The 20,648-nt window shown below is 45.2% G+C and overlaps 1 protein-coding gene across 1 annotated transcript in view; it reads left to right on the top strand.

The window, feature by feature from the left end:
* The window catches only part of LOC146869642 (E3 ubiquitin-protein ligase TRIM39-like), a 137,002-nt gene that overhangs the window by 65,672 nt on the left and 50,682 nt on the right, over positions 1 to 20,648 (top strand). The window contains exons 2-3 of the mRNA XM_085609046.1: positions 49 to 144; positions 7,157 to 7,387. Coding sequence (XP_085465172.1) covers positions 49 to 144; positions 7,157 to 7,387 — 327 coding nt within the window. The remainder of the gene's footprint in view (positions 1 to 48; positions 145 to 7,156; positions 7,388 to 20,648) is intronic.

The raw sequence follows: 20,648 nt of genomic DNA on the forward strand, positions 1-20,648 counted from the left end.
CTATACTCCATATATCTACACTTATTTCTTGCACTCTCATCTCTGCAGGTAAAACTTCAAGAATGGCTGTGTCTTCTGAAGAAAGAGGAAAAAAATATTCAGGAATCTACATTCAAGGAAGAGGAACAATATAAAACCATGAGGGTAAGAGGCTGCAGTGAGTGCTGTGTCTCTGTATATGTCCATGTCTTTTTGTGGCCTCTTTGGGTTCAAGAACACAGAGGCTGAGTCACCCTACAAACTGGGTCATGGTCCCCACCAAATAAATATACTGACGGGAGTCACTGCATTTGGATATTGGGGCTGAAATCGGCCATGGGCTCATCCTAAAAAAATCATAAAATCAAGAATTACTCTTCTGATCCTAAGGTAGTACTTACATACTCACACGGTGTGTGTTAGAGTATGTGTGCCCAGGTGTTGTATTATCTGGCTGTGAGTACATACGGGTGTGTGTCTGTGTGTGCATGTTCACACTTAGGTGTACGTGTCTAAGTATTTGTTCAAGTATGGATGGTCCTGGAGTTACCTGTGGGAGGGCATGCATGTCTGAGCATCTCTATCTGCCTGTTTTTTGGGCTTGGATTAGTGCTTGTGTGTGTCTGCATATGCATATATAGGTTTTGAGACAGAGTATGCAAATACATGTGCGTGTCTATGTGCATGTGTGGTTGAGGGTTGTGTATGCTTTAGTCTGCATTTATTGGCTGTGGGTTTGTACTTGCGTATGTGGATGCCTCTATGGGTTTGCATATCGCAAGGTCTGATATATGCATGAGTGTAGAGTTACACAACTGTGAGATTTTTTTTATATGCATCTGTGTGTGAGTATATATATATATGTATGGATGTGTGAGTCTGTGCCTACATGGACTGAAGATTTCCATCTGTGCGTTTGTACAAGATTTGTGTGTGTCTGCACATCAATGTGCGCATCTGCAGGAGTGTGTACCTCTGGGTGTGTGTATGCATGGATCTGGAGTTGTACATCTGTGAGACTTTATATACATCTGTGCGAATATATATGCACCTGTATGTCATATGAGCAGAGGTATTAATCAAGAACAGACTCTGGGTTACCCCACTGACTATTGTGCACATCAGTTCAGTGACTTTTGCCTCAAAGAGTTCACCAAGGCAAAAACGATATTCTTCAGGCTGCACATTTCTCTGCCCTGCTATACCTACTTGGTGGTGACGTGCTCGGAGTGCCCGTCCCTATAGCACAGGCTTTCATTGTACGGAGCTGTAGGGCAGCCTCATTTGAGCCAAGGACTGATCGCGTAAATCAGTTTGTCAGGTCTCCATCGCGCCACTTGTCTTTAACAGTGTGGGCTTCAAGGACGGTTGCACACAGATGCTCTAAATAAAAGTTGCAACCACAGGGTCGAGTTTTCAGGAAATCTTCGTCATTGGCAGTTGCGAATAAAGCTCTAAAGCTTTGAAACTGATTGTGTTAAATTTTGTGGCATGACCCATAAGCTTACATTATGCAAATCTTTATTGCCAGCTCACAGCAGCAACAATTGAAGAATATAGAACTTCAAAAACATTTTAATTATCTATAAAGTCCCGCCGCATGCAGTGTTCTCCCTTTCGTTGTTGCTTCTGCTCACACGATAAGTACAGCCTTTATCATACTAATACTTGGGATTGATTTTGATGTCGGCGGTCCCGACCGCCTCATTAGGATGCGACCGAACAGTGTTCTGACTCATGCCTATATTCCACTATGGGAGCATGCATTCTGGCTGTAAACAGGCCTTAATGCATGCTCCCATCGTGAAATGGGAGGTGCGGTTCATCCCTGCACCCCGTGCAGGTGCAGAGATCAACAGGGGAGCACCATAGGTGCCCCCTCGGACTCCATCCAGATGGGGGGGCCCCAAACATGCGTTGGACATGGTTTCCATGTCGGACAGACTGGCCCTTGAGATTACAGGTTTACTTTCTAACCGCCTATATCTTATATCTCATCTTAATTAGGCGGTCGGAAAGTAAACTGACCGGCCCATTACGATGTGGCCCTAAAGGCTCTGCCCTAAGGTTGGATCTTTTACAGGTCGCATCATAATCGGCGCCTTACTGTGTTATTTTACCTTGAGATATCCCAAGCTCCCCTATAGAAAATAGAAATAATATCCCCCTCCTACCCTGGTGCTAACACGTTCAACCAGGTTATTGTGTAACTTCCCATGTGTCCCAATGTCTTTTCCTAACTCTAGGAAGGAGGGTGGTTGTTTTCTTATATTTAACTTCCCCTCTCTTAGGTCGGGTGGAAGGTCCTACTACCTCCGTACCGGACGCAACTTTTCGGTGTTTCCCTCGGCTCCTTAAGGCCGAGAAATACGCCCTTGCTGTGGACCGGTCTTTTCTTTCAAAGACCGACCCCATGCCACTTGTTGCTGCGGGCCAGCTTTCTTTGAAAAGTGTGATCCCCCACCCCTCTGCCATAGTAGCGGGAGCTTCTTGAAAGAAAAAAATAAATAAAGACCGGCTCGTGTAGGACACCTCCCACTGAGGCCATCGAGCTGCGCACGCGGTGACTCGCCCATCGGCAAAAGTCCAGTGGAGTCATCTCACGGGCGTGACCATCGAAGATAGTCTGTCTACTTAACAAAGATGCCGGCAGCCCTCCTTTGTCCGCAGTGACTGCTGGCCCATGTAAATAAAGTAATAGCAAATTGTTCCCTCTCGAATTTATAAGGTGTCCCTAGATCTACACATTCATACTGACATAGGTGCTCAACAAGAAAATGATAAAAAAGAAGAAAGAATATACACAAAATATTAAAAATGAATTACCTTGACAGTAATGTTGAATTAGCTCTTATTTTATTAAGAAAATGAGTACAAATTTAATCTGTTATCTTGCAAGTTAAAAACAAAACCCATTAAAAATCAATACAGTTCGACAAACATGCTTTTTTTTAAGACACAATTGGATCTTGTAGTTTTTTTTAATGTCTACAATTTCAAATGTAAAGTCAGCTATGCCTTTGCTATATGCGCCAATTCATTTTGCCCCTTCAGTCCCTCCTAAACATGAAGTCCTGTATCAAACAGATTCAAACTTTCCCCAAACATTTATTAAAAACAATACTCAGAAAAAATTGTGTTGACGCGGCGTTTCGGTGGGAGGTACTGGTTTACACCACCTTCTTCAGGACAATTTTAAAAAACAGTATTGTATAATCTGTAGATATAATTAAAACACAAAAGAACAGTATCTTTGTAAACATGTGTAAACATTTTGTCTCAGAGACATTTCGACATACTGTCAGGTTTATGTTAAAAATCTTTCAACTAAAAACCAATTAGCTTAATATAATTTATACCCGGGAAGGAGAAAAAGGAAAATATAGAATAGAATGGAAAGGGTAGGAGTAGGGGAAAAGAACTACCACCATCTCATGCTTAAACACCCCACAGTACTTCTTTTAGTATCCCCAACTCTCATTCATTCATTCATCCTCTCGCATCCCTATATGTGAAGAAAATTTATACCTAATCTATAATCTTCTTTTGATTGGAAAAAAAATTGATTCCTTGGTGCTTGAATAGCAGCTGATACTGTCTGGAAGACAGTATAAACGGAGTTAGGAAAAGATTCTTATTTCTGATAAACAATTGTTTCTCAAATACACCCACCTTTTTAGCGGAATGTATTTCCCTTTGTTTGAAAGGTCACTCTCTTAATATTTTTACCCATGTAAATCAAGGCAACAGTGCGATGCACAATCATCGCAAAGTTTAATAAATAACACAAAAAAAGAGTTAGTCTGGGGCACAACAATAAAGAAAGGACCACACAATTCGAGGAAAGACCCTTAACAGATGGTCAGCCACACTCTGTACGTGCCAGAGCCATTTTAGAAGACTGGGACACCTTAGTAAAGACACTACAGTGGCCATTTTAACTGACTGGGCAAACTGCTTGAATTCTGGCAGTTGTAGTCCAATCAACTGCCAGACCAGCTGTTTCCTTGCACTGAGCCCAGAAATCTTAAATAATATTTACCTTCTGCCATGTGCCGTGCACCATCAGAGAATACTATGGAGGATAGACTGGAAGAATTCTAAATAAGGCACTGGATAACGTAATGGGACACTGGATGACATAATTAATAAAAAAGTGGAGGTTCACTCCAAGAAGGGTTGACCAGTTGTTGTCCCAGGACACACTGAAGGGGGAGATGGGGTGATTAAGGCTCAGAGGAAAGGGGCTGCAGGGTAAAACCTGCCTAAGGGTGTAAAAAAAGCCCAAACGCTCAAAACAAATGACTTCCAACTTTGCCGGTGACAAGGATGGTGCCTCGGGCACTGCAGATTGGCCAGAAAATGGCCCAGAAGTACCTATTCCCATCGATTGCGATGAAACATTGGAGGAAGAAATTAACCTATCCTGTTCCTCCAACTTTGATATGGATATTGAGGAGATGGACATGAGTAATATGGGTACAACTGATGTCATCAAAGGCCTGCAGGTCAAAAATTGGCATTGTTGACCCATTTGGAGAGAGTATGTTTGACCCGCTCCTCATCAAACACCCCTTGTCTCCAGAGTTGGCTCCATCGCTGCATTTTGCCGAGTACCTCACCTTTTGGCTTAGGAAGGAAGTCCCAAAAGAGGTCAGGTCCCGTCTTAGATCCGAATGCCCACGCCCCTCCCTCCCAGATAAAGTTGGGTCTACCTCAGAGTTAGGCGCAAAGGGGGTGGCTCTTAGCGCCAAGGAAGGAAAAGGCCCTAGGAAAGGTTTCGATAAAGGCCTAAAGTCCTGCCTAGACTGTCTACTTGATAACTGGCCCACTCACTAAGACGTTTGAGATGGGTGAAGTGGCTTATCTTGCAGACACCCTCATTGACCCCCAAGGATTTGCGCCAATGGCCACAAAGAGCCATCTGCCTCCTGGGGAATGCAAATACTGCACTCTCAAATGAGAGAAAAAGAAGCATACTGCTAAAAATAGAATCCAAATTGGTCAAACTGGCCACTAGCGGAGGAGTAGCTGCCTCCCACGGTCTACTTTTTGGGGACAATTTTATCAGGGAGATGGATAAGTACATGGGAGCATTTAGCTCGATTCAGAAGTCCTAGAAAGACATCAAGACGTTCTTCCAGGATAGGGTTTTTGGCAGGGCCGGGAGAACAGGGGGTCGGTTCCTCCGCCGTGGCCAAAGCTCTTCAAGACATGGCGCAATATTTGCGCACCCACACTTTGATCCACATTCGTCATTTATACCCACAGAAACAAATACCTCAGGGAGAGGCTTCAGAAGTGAGCGGAGACAAAGAGGCTTTTCAGCGGGTAAGAACTATGAAAGACCTTTCAGATAACCCATAAAGGTGGGAGGCAGACCAGCCCAACTTTGTGGAAACTGGAATTTGGTGAATCAGGACTCTTTGGTCCTAAACACAGTGAAGGGTTACAAGATCGAATTTATAGATACACCAGTACAAAGGAAAATTTCCTCTGAATTTAAATTCTCACAAGAAGATTCTATCTTAGTAACACAAGAGGTAGAGGATTTATTGACCAAAGGGGCAATACAAGAGTGGACAGAGTCAGGTGTTATCAGCAATATCTTTCTAGTGGAGAAGAAGGACAAGGGGATGAGACCAGTGATAAATCTAAAAGAGTTGAACGAATGGGTGGTCTACCACAATTTCAAAATGGAAGGGGTGCATCTCCTTAGAGATGTTCTAAGGAAAGGGGATTGGCTAACTCGGTTAGATCTAAAGGATGCATACCCGACCATCCCAATTTGGACTCCACACCAAAGGTTTCTCCAGTTCACCTGAATGGGCACACTATGGCAATTGTGCAGTCTCCCTTTCGGACTTTCCTCATCCCTTGGTTCAAAGAAGGAACTATTTTGGTGGCTGAGGAATGAAGGAGCGTGGAATGGCAGACGCGGAGATAGTGATAGAATCAGACGCGAGTTTAGCGGGATGGGGTGCAAGATGTGGCGACTCAGCAGCAGGGGGACGCTGGACAGATCAGGGGAAGGAGTTGCACATCAACTGCTTGGAATTACTGGCAGGTTCATTTGCAGTTCGCTGCTTCACCAAAGACTCACTGTTTTGCTATGCCTGGTATCTTTTAGATGGACTTAAGACGTAAAAGCCCTAGACATCACCATCAGGGCCTACCAATCAGAAAGGGTTAGCTTTTATTTAAAAGGCGAACAGAGACCATGTCAACTTCTGTTTTCTACCCCTTCTTGTCATATAATGAAAGAGTTTGTGTAGTGAAATGCTTGATAGAATATGAGAGAAGGACTGTGAGAATGAGAGGAAATAAAGAACAATTGCTAATATTCTATAAATTACCTCATGGAGCAGTTTCCTCCCCAACCGTAGCAAGATGGGTGAAGGAAGTAATGAAAGAAGCAGGTGTAGACATTACTATGCTTGGTGTACACTCCCTTAAGGGTGCCTTGGCCTCCAAACCTCTCTTCCAGGGAGATATCCTCTGGGCTGCCGATTGGTCCAAAGAAGTATGTTTAAAAGTTGCTATTTTAGACCTGTTACAAGCGCTATTGACAATCTATCAAATGCACTTTAAAGTTGCATAATGCTAGCCTCTGTGTCATGCCATAAAATTTTGATTTTTCACAGCCTGGTGGGCAGACAATCTGGATTTTATTGAAGACACAGAGGCTAAGATCATCCCTCCACATTGGAACCCTCCCTATTGGAGAAAAGTTATTGATTTTGAATTGGGTTTTTCTTTTCCAGAGAGACTTTTTCACTGACGTTTTTCATTTGAAAGTTATGGATCTTAGAAACTATCTTGTTCGCAGCGCCCAAAAAGGGAGAACACTGCGTGCGGGGGAACTTTATAGCCTTTTAGAATGTTATTGGAGTTCTATATTCTTCGATTGTTGCTGCTGTGAGCTGGCAATAAAGGAGATTTGCATAATCTTAGCCCCCGTTTCCTTAATAAAATACAAATGTTCTGCCCACCAGGCTGTGAAAATTCTAAATTCTCTTTTAAATGTCATTTTTTGGATATCTCTCAGACAAACCCTTTGTGCAAGGTGATGACAATCACAATAAGCGACCCCTCCACTCTCCTCCTGGACCCCACTTCCAGGGCAGCCTATAGGAAGCTTTATAATATCTAACCAGCTTTTCTTTGCTTCTGACAGAACAAGCTAAGAACTGAGAAGAAAAAACTTGAATCTGAAATTGAAAAACTGCGGCAACTCCTGAACGAAAATGAGCAAACACTGCATCGGAGACTGAAGGAGATGGAGAAAAAAATTACCATGGTAGAAAATGCAAATATCACCAAACTGTCCAATCAAATCACCTCTCTCAATGCCGTGATAACAGAGATAGAAAAGAAGTGTGAGGCACCAGCGTGGGAACTCCTGAAGGTGAGATGCTGTTTGGGAAATAAAACAAAAGAAGGAAGTGAAATATTCATAATTAGTGTACATTATGAAATGTATGACTGAGGGTGAAAGAGAGCATTCCTCGGAGGGTGACAGAGAGCATCCTTCCAATGGTGACAGAGGGCATCCTTCCAATGGTGACAGAGGGCATCCCTTTTAGGGTGACACAGATCATCTGAGGGCAAAAGAGAGCATCCCTCCGAGGGTGAAGAGAGCATCCCTCGTAGGGTAACAGGGAGCATCCCTCGCTGGGTGACTGAGAGCATCCCTCGTAGGGCGACAGAGCATCCCTCGTAGGGCGACAGAGCATCCCTCGTAGGGCGACAGAGCATCCCTCGCAGGGCGACAGAGCATCCCTCGCAGGGCGACAGAGCGCATCCCTCGCAGGGCGACAGAGCGCATCCCTCGCAGGGCGACAGAGCGCATCCCTCGCAGGGCGACAGAGCGCATCCCTCGCAGGGCGACAGAGCGCATCCCTCGCAGGGCGACAGAGCGCATCCCTCGCAGGGCGACAGAGCGCATCCCTCGCAGGGCGACAGAGCGCATCCCTCGCAGGGCGACAGAGCGCATCCCTCGCAGGGCGACAGAGCGCATCCCTCGCAGGGCGACAGAGAGCATCCCTCGCAGGGCGACAGAGAGCATCCCTCGCAGGGCGACGGACCGCATCCCTCGCAGGGCGACGGACAGCATCCCTCTTAGGGCGACGGACAGCATCCCTCTTAGGGCGACGGACAGCATCCCTCTTAGGGCGACGGACAGCATCCCTCTTAGGGCGACGGACAGCATCCCTCTTAGGGCAACGGACAGCCTCCCTCTTAGGGCAACGGACAGCCTCCCTCTTAGGGCGACGGAGAGCCCATGACCTGTTGATGAACCTCAAAGGGTCCTATGCGTTTGGTTTATCTGATAATAGTGGTGCCCTCTTGCTACCACCCCTTACTTCAGTAACTCTACTGACTTATAATTTCAATAGACCAGGCTTCTCCAACGAGTAGCTTGTGAGATACTGGTATCTCTCCAGATACCTGCAAGTAGCTCTCTTGTGTAGCCCAGCCTACTAGTTTGGATGTTTTGCTTGGTTGAATTAATATGTGTACTAAAATTCTGAAGCGTGTATTTGAGATGAATATGTATTTAGTTTCAGAAAATGGATTTCCAAAATATATTTAAAGCTGTTATTTGAGTGTTAAATCCTGCAGCTTTGGAGAGACATATTATTATTATTATTATTATTATTATTATTACCACGGCCTTAAACATCGCACCTTTGGCTGTCATATATTACTCATGCAGCTTTGGAGAGACGTATTATTAATATTACAACTATGGGCCAGGGGAATTGCAACCATGGCCGTCCTGTATTACTCATGCAGCTTTGAAGAGACAAATTATCGATATTACCATGGGCCCGGGGGCATTGCACCTATGGCCATCATGTATTACTTATGCAGCTTTGAAGAGACATATTATTAATATTGCCATGGCCAGGGGCATTGCACCTATGGCCGTCATGTATTATTCATGCAGCCTTGGAGAGACGCATTATTAATTTTATTACCCTGGGCCAGGAACATTGTACCCATGGATGTCATGTATTATTCATGCAGCCTTGGAGAGACGTATTATTAATATTATTACCCTGGGCCAGGAACATTGTACCCATGGATGTCATGTATTATTCATGCAACCTTGGAGAGACGTATTATTAATATTATTACCATGTGGCCGTCATGTATTATTCATGCAGCTTTGGAGAGAGACGTATTATTAATATTATTACCATGGGCCGGGGGTATTGCACCTGTGGCCGTCATGTATTACTCATGCAGCTTTGGAGAGACGTATTATTAATATTATTACCATGGGCCGGGGGCATTGCTCCTATGGCCGTCATATATTACTCATGCAGCTTTGGAGAGACGTATTATAGATTTTATTACCATGGCCAGGAACATTGCACCTATGGCCATCATGTATTACTCATGCAGCTTTGGAGAGACGTATTCTTAATATTACCATGGTCCAGGGGCATTGCACCTGTGGCTGTCATGTATTACTCATGCAGCCTCGGAGGGGTGTATTATTAATATTATTACCATGGGCCGGGGGCATTGCACCTATGGCCATCATGTATTACTCATGCAGCTTTGGAGAGACGTATTATAGATATTATTACCATGGGCCAGGGACATTGCACCTGTGCCGTTATGTATTCCTCATGCAGCTTCGAAGAGATGTATTATTAGGCTGCACGGAAATTGGTTAAAACCGACTGTGCCCGACAGTAACCTACCGGATGAAAATCGGCTGACCCGGGTGAAAGCGACTGTCACTGATTTTTCATAGTTGTTGCACCACTTGGCCACTTGATGGAGCCAAAGCATTACAAACCAAACTGCAATTTAGGCCTGAGAAGGAAGCAGCTCGGAACGTGAGTCACCCCCATTAAGTTTGGGGAGACACATTGGTTGGCAGGCATGTCAATAGATAGTAGAGAGACTTGCGCTCGTTCCCGCAAGTAACACCAGCAAAGGCAGTTAGGCCTTTGATGTGCGCGCGGTAGACATTTCACTCGTTTTAATTCTGCAATACTTCTGTTTAAGCAAAACAAAGAAGTACAAGCAGAAGTATAAATAAAAAAGCAAAGTGTGTACAGTAACTACAAAAAGACGACAGACGGTGCAAAGATAGGAAATTAAAAGACGTTTAAACGTAAAACAAAATTGATCCTGTGGGAAGGGGGGATCTGACTGCATGGTTGCCCCCATTTTTTTCCTGATGTTTTACTGGTTTTCGACTTAGGCTGGGGCCCTGAATAGCAGGATCCCAGCCAAACTATCTGCATTCCCCTTTAAATTGATTACATGTACTTTAGGTACACTCCAGATTGGATTCTGGGGTACCCTTGTGAGTCCCTAATATATGGTATACTATGTACCCAGGGCATAGGTACCCCAGAGGCCTACCAGGGGCTGCAGCATGTATTATGCCACCTCTGGGAAGCCTTTTAAAATGCCACAACAAGTCTACTACAGCAGCCTGTGTAAGGTGGTATATGCACCCCTTACTGAGAGATAGGTTACCTATATCACAGCACATGTAAACCTATCGGTCACCCCTATGGCAGGCCTTAACAATCCTGAAGGCAGCGTGCTTGGTTTCATGTGAGAGGGTGACAATGCATCAGCAGAGCCCCTCTGCAGCTTTCGGAATCTTTATTACAGGGTTGTTTGTGATGCAGCCAAACCATATATTCTTAAGTGCATTGTAACCTCACGATAAAGGCTAACTTTGGAATGGCTGCATGGAAACATGTCGTGTTTGGTGTCAAACACCTTGGAATCATACCTCCACACCACCAGTAACTGGTGTGGGAGGTATGATTCCACCCTACTAGAGGGAGAAACATGGCACCACCGGTATACCCAGTACCACATTAACAGAACCCTGGCATCACAAAATGGACACGAGTCTGCCCTCCTGCTGCTGGATGAAAATCCGACAGGGGAGGCCTGGACAATAGGTTTCCTGTCACAGGGAGTTGTGACCATCTCCCAGACAGGCTTTAGTGTATTGGGGCTGGGTGGGTGCACTCCAAGAGTGCTTTGAAGTCTGCACTGGGGGCACATTTGGTGTCGCTTTGCATAGTCCAGCTCAAACCGGTTGCAGGGGCTACCAGCCCCTGCTCCGGCGCGAAACTGGACAATGGAAATGGGTGTAGCCACCCCTCTTTCCTGACCCTACCATAGGTGGGCCCCCAGAGTTTGTCCCACCCCTTCCTTGGGTATAAAGTAGGAACCCCTGACTACAGGACTTTAGCTTTACCTGGACGAAACTCTGCTACAGAATCCCAGAACTTCAACTATTTACACGAAGTTGGATGACCGAAGAATCTCCCTTGGAGTGAAGGAGATACTCCCCTGCTTGCAGGCACCAAAGACGCATCTGTCCGATTTGCATCTCCAAAGCTCCTGAGGACTCCGAAGAATTTTGCAACACAGGAGGTGGGTTCCCGTGGTCTCTGAGGTCGATCTGTGTGCTCAGCAAGTCTGAGGCCTGTATCCCTCGTGGAGACCGTGTAACCCGGACCCCTGGGCACCGCAACCATTTGCAGCAGCATATGCTTTTTGGCGAGCCCAGAGGTTGTGCTTTGGACTACTTATAGTCCACGCCTGAGCAGTGTTTCCACCGAAGATTACTGACCTAGACTCACTGATTGTCCCGTGGGCTGGTATTGTGTGATTCCTCTCGAGGTCCCTTCACGATCCCTGGTCCGTCGACTGGTGGGTCCCTGTGAAGGCAAAACTAAGTTTAATTGGGCTTACCTGGTTGCTCCAGACGTGCCCTGACACTCCATCGCTTGGGGAGTCCCCTGTACCTTGCTGGTCCTCACCGAAGCATCTTTCCTCTGACCGCGTGGGTTGCAGTTGCCAAGGCTTGTTGGTGTTCAATCCGGACACTGACAACCCCCCCCCCCCCAGCACTCGACATCCTTCGTGGGACAGCTCACCTCCGGACTCTGGTAATCGTCGACATCTCCTGGTCCCTGTGGCTGCAGAGTCAAGCTTCAAGCTTCACCTCTTCACTCCTGAAGCACCCGACTTCAGTGGGCATTTGTCTATCGTGTCCCTGGTCACTGGCTAGTGACCCAGACTCTGTCCCCTCTGCTTTCAGGTTCTTCACATCTCCGGTCCAGGCTTGGATCACACCGGACACTTCTCCTCTTCCCGGCAGCAGCACTTTGCAGCACATCGCCATTGAAATCAACGATTCCCGACACCATTTGACAGCTGTGCACACGGCTTCCCTGGGTGAGGTAACTCGAGTACTCCGGTGCTCCTGTAGGTGTTGGCCCTAGAACCCCCTAAGTCTAAAGGGGTTTGCTCAAAGACATCTCCTAAGTGTCCTTAAACTTTAAAATTCCAACCGCGACTTTCCTCATAGAATCCTACGGCACTCGCGGCTGTGTTCTCACACTGCACACGTCCCCCCTGGGTCTACTGTGTCACTACCTTGGGTGGTTCCTTGGGGTCCCAGCGATTCTACGTTCTCTAGGCCCTGTGTCTAGTAAAGTCATGGTTCTTATACCACTTTCTATATATTTGGTTTGGTCCCCCCCCGGAGCCCACTGTATATTGTGCTGTTTACTATAGTTTTAGAACTTTAATATTGTGTGCCTTGCTCTCTAATCTCATAAAGAGGTTAGTAGAGAGTGTTTAGTGATATATACATATATTTTATATGTATACCTTGTGTGGTTCTCCTTTCATTTGGTCATTCAAAAGGTTATAATCTGGTAAACCAAGCTGCTTTACACTCCTTCAAGACTTAGCCTGAAGGCTGCTCTCCATAGCTACCACTAGGATAGCTTTCAATAAAGGTTGTCTTTAAACCTATCATCAATAAGGGTTGTTTGGACTGGTGCAAGGTGCCCACTATAACTAGTGGACAGCATATACCAGGCCAATTTCTCACATTGGTTTGCAGCGGTTGGATTCAAGCTTGCTAATGCTTTACCAGATAATCTCTTTGAGTGACTAACTGAAAACCACTGTAGGTACTATAGGTACATATGAATCAAGTCTAGAATATAGTAAGTTTCTCTGAACTTAGAGTTGTGTGTCAAGGGCTTAGCACACCCTTTCTACAACTCAAGAGAGTTTAGTAGGCCCCACTAGAGTAGGTAGGTGCACACACCACACCACACTAGTTATGTCTTCAAGGGCAGAAGCCAGCAGGCCCTTACCAACTAGATATGACCATCTCCCATCCCAAGAATTGAGAGCGATGTGTACTTCTAGGAAATTGAAGACAGGGAAAAGTGCAAACACCCAACGCCTCACAGAGACTTTGCTTTTAGATGACCTTAGAAAGACCCCAGGGTCTGATGAGGCAGGCAAGATGGGTGGGGCAGCAGGAGAGGAAAGGCCACGTAGTGAAGACTACTATGACCCAGACTCTGATGCTGGCCAGGAGGATCAAAATGATTCTAACCTGGACAATCCAACTTTACCTGAAGGTGAGGGAGAAGGCCTCAGTGGCCCTCTCTTTACTCCCCCAGAAGAGTTGAAAGTTTACCCAGGAATCTAATCATTCTGGCACTTCTGTAGGGTCCTCTGCTTCTCATAAAGGGGACACCTCTTATGAGAAGAAATGCCAACTGCTTGAGTGTGAGAGAGCTAAGCTCAGGATAAAAAAAAAGAGCAATTTGCCTTAGATAGGGAATCCCTAGAGCTCCAGAGAGCTTCCAGAAGGTGGGGGCTAGAGCCTCGTGGTGGCAGCAACAATATCGCAGAGGTGTCAGCGGAAAACACTGCTTCTGGGCTGGTCCTGCACATGGGGAGCCAAGGTGTGAATGGCCCAAGGGCCAGAGCAACACCAGGCCCCCTGCCTGGCTTACGAGGGGGGAGTGGAGCTGTTGTGTTCTGCCGTCTGTCTTACTGCGGCCGCACCCAGTACTTCACAGGTCTTTAAAAAGACAATTCACTTAACAAGGCTTTGTTGTTCTTTCACCCTTTCTTAGAGCCCATGCAGCTACACTCTGCTGATTTTGACTCTAATTGCGCCTCTGGGAGCTATGTAAACTATGTAAAGTAGATTTACTCACTCATGACCCTCTGTTGTACATTCAGACTCTGTACCCTCTACCTCCTTGTACTTCTGCTCAGTTCCTCGAAGCAGCTTAGTGTGCTAGGGGAGCTATCAGGCGTGCAACGCCCATTGTGCTCAAAGGACATTCAAGCGCCGCCATACGATGTTGCTGGAGTTGGAAGGGCACTAATGGGGGTCACTTAAGTAGAGGAAATCAATAAAGGTTGGGCGACTGGGTGGGCACGCTCAAGTTACTTGCTTATTTTTTTATTGTGCTGTAGATTTGCTATTATCTCCAAATTATGAGCCTGACACGTTGAACGTGCATTTAGAGGCGACCTATTCCCCGAATGCAGACATATCCTTGGAATTAAAATAACATACGTAGCAGAATACCCGTTAAATTTAACTTAAGTTAGGATTTTCTCTTAAGACCAAATCTTAATACAAACTTAAGAGAAAATCCTAACTTTACTACTCCTAAATGCCTTTTGTGAATACCGAAAGTCGTAAAGTTAGCATTTTGTGAATCGGGCCTTTATTTATTAGCACTGACTGGTCAGGTTAAAGTCTTTGTCACTCAATCTTGGCAGGAAGAGAGAGTGGAGCTGTGTGTGCCGTGACTGAGGAATCTGACACAAAGGCTCAGAAGAGAGGCCTTCCACTTGACTGCTACACAGAACTGTATTAACTCTTCTGGGGTTGAAGAATGCAGGAAGTGGGCTGCGAATTCCCTCCAAGCATCATTTGTCTCCCGCATTCCTTTCCTTTCACAGAAGTCTGGTCCGCTTCAAAGACCTGAAGAAGGTTTCCACAATCTACCTCCCTATCTGGCGGGCTCCCTCCATCCTCCGTACTAATCAGACATACGGGATCCAAAATGGACTCCTGTCCCCATACATTAAATCACAATAGACAAACTCCATGCTCACCTGAACCCCCATATGTAGCGCACATGTAACATCCACTCTCTCCGTTACTGTCTAGGCGCTATAGATTACAGCATGTAGCTAAACTGTAACAAAGATTATAGTGCATGAGACCCCATTATAACGAATCACATCACTGCAGAGGTCCAAATACCTATATTCAAAGCGTGACATACAGAGTGTTCGTGGGAAGAAACCAGTTTCCGTTTGCGACTCTGCCCGTGCTCTGTGTGTGTGATATCATTTGTAGGTCGTGTAAAATGTCTCTTCTACGAGTGGATATCATTCATGATTTATAATATTATTGAAGTTCTCCATGTGCTCGGTCATTTGATTTGATTTATCCATTTGTAGAGCGCGCGAATGCCCGAAGGCGTCTTGGCGCTGAGATATACCATTGGCTCTTGGAGATGTTGATTAGAGCTGAGCGGAGAAAAGCCATGTTTTAACTTCCTTTCTAAAGGATTTCAAGGATGGGCTGATTTTTATGGCCAGTGGTAGTTGATTCCAGGTTCTTGCTGTGTGTACCAGGAAACTTCTTCCGCCCCAGTTGGCTCTTGTCTCGGGACCCTGATGAGTTTCTTTTGGCCGGATCTGAGAAGTCTATTTGGCTCATAATGTTTTAGGTGTGACTTCAGAAATTGTGATCCAGTTCCGTTGATTGCCTTATAAGCCAGGCATAATGATTTGAATTCTATCCTTTTTGCAATTGGTAGCCAGTGTAGGTGTTTTAATTTGTGGCTGATTGGTTCAAACTTAGGTATGCCAAGTACCAGCCTGGCTGCTGCATTCTGCAGGCGTTGAAGTTTGGCTAGGATTTTCTTCCTGGCTCCGGCATAGAGGCCATTCCCGTAGTCCAGTCTTGACAAGGCTAATGCTGTCACCACAGTCTTGCGCGAATCATGCGGTAGATAAGGTAGTATTTTCTTAATCATTTTTAGGATGTACCAAAGTGGAGATGCCAACTTGCTGGCTTGGGCGTCGAATGAAAGGTTGGTGTCTAAGGTGACTCCCAGGTTTTTCACCTTTTCTGATGATTCGGTGCATCTTCCCAAATTTCTTGGCCACCATGAGGGGGACCATATATTTGTGTCACCTCCTAGTATCATGACCTCACTCTTGTCCCCGTTAAGTTTTAGGCAGTTCCTTCTCATCCATTGACTGATCTGTACCATGCAATGTTGAAATTTTTCTGCAGTGTCCTCCACATCCCTACTGATTGACACCACGATTTGAGTATCGTCGGCGTAGGATATTGGAGTGAATCCACTGTTCCTTATTATTTCAGCAAGGGGAGCCACATATAGATTAAAAAGAGTGGGGCTCATCGAGGAGCCCTGCGGGACCCTGCATGGCAGGTTGAATAAATTGGATTTCTCTTCTCCTGATTCTACTGAGAAAGTTCTGTTCTCTAAGTAGGAGGCAATGAGGGTACAAGCTGAGTCATGTATTTGTGCTGCTTTGTCGTGTTATGAGGATCTCATGGCTGACTGTATCGAAGGCCGCCGATAGGTCGAGTAGCACCAAGGCAGCCTTCGATCCATTGTCCAGTACTTGCCTAAGTTCCTCCACTGCTGTAATCAAAGCAGTCTCCGTTCCATGTCCCTCGCGAAAACCAAACTGAGAATGGTCCAGCCAGTCGCCATCCATCAGATATCGGGATAACTGTTTGTTTGAACAGTTTCTCGAGAATTTTCGCGGCAAAAGGGATCCTGGCTATTGGTCTGTAATTTCGCAATCTAGGTTTGGTTTTTTTAGTAGCGGCCTGATTGATATAATTTTCCAATCATCTGGAAAGATGTTGGTTTTGATGATTTGGGAGAATAGTTTTTCTAACACCAGGCTCCGCTGTTCTCAGCAGATTTGCATAATTTTGGGTGGACAGGGGTCCATTGGGCTACCTGAGTTGGTGGTAAGAACCTCTTTCTGTATCTGTTCTGCTGTAGAAGGAGTGAAGTAGAACGATGTGGTTTGAACTGATTGTTCCACTGGGTTTATTAGGTATGAGGTATCCTTTTCTGCCGTCTCCGTGCTGTGATTTTTGAAGGAGTCGTAGACTGATGATACTTTGCTAACAAAGAATTCACCTAATACATTACAGAAGTCTGAAGACCGATCTTCTGAGTTATTATTTTCAAATTTTGCTAATTTTTTGACCGTATCAAAGAGGGTTTTACTAGAGTTTTTTGACTCATCAATTTTCTGGACGAAGTATTTACTTTTTTCTGTTATTATTAATTTTTTGTAATTGGCTAAGGTAGCTTTATATTCTTGTCTGAAGTTGGTGTCCTAGTTGGTTCTCCACTTTTTCTCTGCTCTTCTGTTTTTGTGCTTTCAGTGCTTCCGAGAACCATGGTTGTGAGGGGGTTTTTCTTTTCAGAGTAACTTTTTTTTGTGGGACTGTCAGTTTAACTGCGGTATCCAACCACTCGTTGAATTGTTTGCAGGCTATATTGCAGTTTTCATCAAATGTAGGATGGGATGGTCGGAGTGTTTCAACAAATGCCTAATGGTCAATTTTAGACCAGTCGGGATAAGTTGCTTGTTTAATAAGTTCCACAGGTCTCCCTGTATCCTCTTTAATTTCTAATGTAAATCGGACTAACTTGTGGTCCGACCATGGGATCTGGAGAGTATCAATTTTATTTAGGCTCGGACATGAGGTGAAAATACCGTCCAATGTGTGGCCAGCATTATGGGTGTCTAGGTGTAACTTTTGTTCCAGATCGAAGTTTGACATTGCATCCATAAATGAAGCTATCTTTGGGTCTGAGGTTTTTTCAAGATGTAGATTAAAGTCTCCTAAAATTGTATAATCTGGGCTTGTCACGCTAGATTCCAAAAATGGACTTAGCAGCTCAATTAAGGATGTTTTTGCGCTAGGTGGTCTGTAAATTAGCAGTCCATTAAACGTATGTTTATGATTTTTATTTGGAAGATCAAGGTTTCGCAGTCTGAGTTGCTTCCTCTGTCTGAACTCTTAATCCGGAGTTCTTCTTTTGCTATTATTGCCAGTCCTCCCCCACGTTTCATTTTTCTGTCATGTGACACAGATTAGAATATAGCAGACAATGCAGTGTCATGTGACCCCATTCAAAATATCACAGACTGTCATGTGGCCTCATTCAGTAAATCCTACACTGCACTGCTTCATGAGATAACATTCAGAATATCAGAGATTGTGTCATGTGACTTGTTTTAGACCAGCAGACTGTGTCATGTGAACTCATTCCTATCACCCACTGCTGTATCATGTGACCAGGGACGTTGCTTCTAGGAGTGGGCGGAAAACTCCGCTTCTTTGGCACAGTTTTGCCACATCCCGTGCTCTGCTTGGAGCACGGAGTTTGGCAAAACTCTGCCTGCCGCCGACAGAGCAGAGTTTGGCGTCCACCCTACCAACACTGCTCAGAAATAAATCTGTCCCAAGTATGCGAGTGGGAAAACGAGCTGCTTACATGGGCATTGTGGGCTTTGTGCATCTCTGAAAAGCCCGAAAGCTGTAAAATGCCTGCACACATCCGTGCCCACACTTTCCAGTTAGAGTCCGAAAACTATGCCCTTCATCGCCCTTTAATGTCCTTCTACGTCCCCTTTCATTCTGGTGACAAAGCTGAATTCAGAATATAAAACTTCTGCTTCCACCAGTAACACTGAAGACGGTCTGGAAGTACGGCAGGATTTGGTGTTGCTGTTGCTACACTGTTAGAGAGTTGTTACAGAGTGCCATAGCCGTTGGCCCGAGACAGGTTCACCTTCTCTTAATAAATAGGTAAGTGGTCCCCGCTTCCTCCTGATGCAATGCCCCTATAGGCCAATACTTGCTCACAAAGGGTGCTTCGTATTTTTTGTCATTATCTGCTGGTAAATATTATGCGTAGTTTACACAGCATGTCGCAACTTCGAAAATAACATCCGAGCATTGGAATTCTCTATAGGAGGGTGACGCAGGCAGCGGACGTGTGCGGAATAGGTGCACGACTTTCTCTCTTGCAAATCCTGCTCGTTCTACAGTGGTAACTTTTTACTGCATGAAACCGTTGGTGCTACCAGTAATCCGTGTACACCAGGGGTCTCCAAACTTTTCTGTAGAGAGACCTACTTCTGATCAGTAAAATCATTGTGAGCTACTAAAGGCCGAGCAACTGGTGCATTGTTCCCAGGGTCCCCCCTAGTGCCCCCTAATAAAGTACCACTTGCAAGTGGTCCCTCAGCACAAACCGGAGCCAGGAACCTATTTCACATTTCTCTCATTATTTTATTACAATTTATAATGCTTCCAGTGAGGGTTTTTAGGCGCTGTCCATAGGCCAAAGTCGATAAGAGATTTGGAGGCACATGCATCAAGATAGGATTTTGTCAGTCCTTAATTGCAATTATTAAGAAATCGCAATTAAGGACTCGAAACAGCCTATTCATGTAGGAATCGCTATAAAAATAACGATTCCTAAACCTTCCTTAATTGCGACTCGCAATTTACGAGTCGCAATTGAGGAATGGCTCCCCTTTCATTCCTATGAGCCTACAGGCCCATAGGACTGAATGGGAGATTGCATGCACAATTTGCAAGTACCAATAGGTACGCGCAAATTGCGCATGCAATTTGAAGGGTGCATGGGTGTCAAAAGGACACCCTGTTGCAACCCTGAAATCGTGATGTGCACCCATGTTGTGCACAAACATGCCCCAAGTGCATGTATGTGTGTGCGTAACATGAAACTTTGAAAAACGCACTTTAGTGCATTTTTCAAAGTTTTTTCAAATTACCGACCAGTTTAATTGCTCGGTAATTTGCGGCCCCAAATAACGAAATCACTATTTAAAAGTGGTTCTTGCATTGCATTTAAGGAATCACAAATTGCGATTCCTTAAATGCAATCGCAATTTGAGAAATCACAGTAAATTGCGATTTCTTAAATTGCGAGTGCCTTACACCTTGATGCATCGCAAAAGCCATTTTTGTTGGCGCAAACTGACGATTTTTGCAAGTCGCACTGTTTGCGCTCCCAAAAAAGGTTGATGCATGTGCCTGTAAGTCATTTGCCCAGAATCCGAGGATGTCGAGCCTACGCCGAGACTCGAACCTGGATCCGCAGCTTTGAATTCGGCAGCTCTGGCCCTTACGACACACCCTCTCAAATGAAAAGAAATGTGAAATAATGTTTATGGCTCCAGTTTGTGGCCAGGAACGGCTCTGAATGTACTTTATGTATTTTAAAATAAAAGATAAAAGATCCCTGTGAAACGCTGTCTATGCAGGTCTAGTGACTCTACTGAGAATCTAGAGTGCAGCTAATAATTCAACAACAATTCAGCTGCTGGCTCGTGGGGGTTTCTGAGATGGGTTCTTGCGAGAGGGGTGGGATACGAATACTCAAAACAACACTGTGCTCACGTTTCCAGTTATCTCCGGATACGAAGTCGTGAACATGCACCACCCTCTTCTCCACCAGTCAGCCTGCACTGCCAGAAGAACAAGTATTTAAGTGGCCTTTCCTGAGAACAATATAATTTTTATTTTAGTTTTCTATAGCGCAAACTCGACCCAAAGGTATATAGCTCTTTACATGAGCACCAGTTGTGTTACAGACGAACCCATTCATTTTGTTAGGCATGGAGAGATTAACTGATTTGCCCAAATTCACAGGATGTTGAGCATCTCTGCCGAGACTCAAACCCGGTTCCCCAGCTGCGAGGTTGACCTCTTTAGCCGTTAGGCCACA

Source organism: Triturus cristatus, chromosome 1_1 (assembly GCF_964204655.1).
Source record: "Triturus cristatus chromosome 1_1, aTriCri1.1, whole genome shotgun sequence".
NCBI classification, from domain to species: domain Eukaryota; kingdom Metazoa; phylum Chordata; class Amphibia; order Caudata; family Salamandridae; genus Triturus; species Triturus cristatus.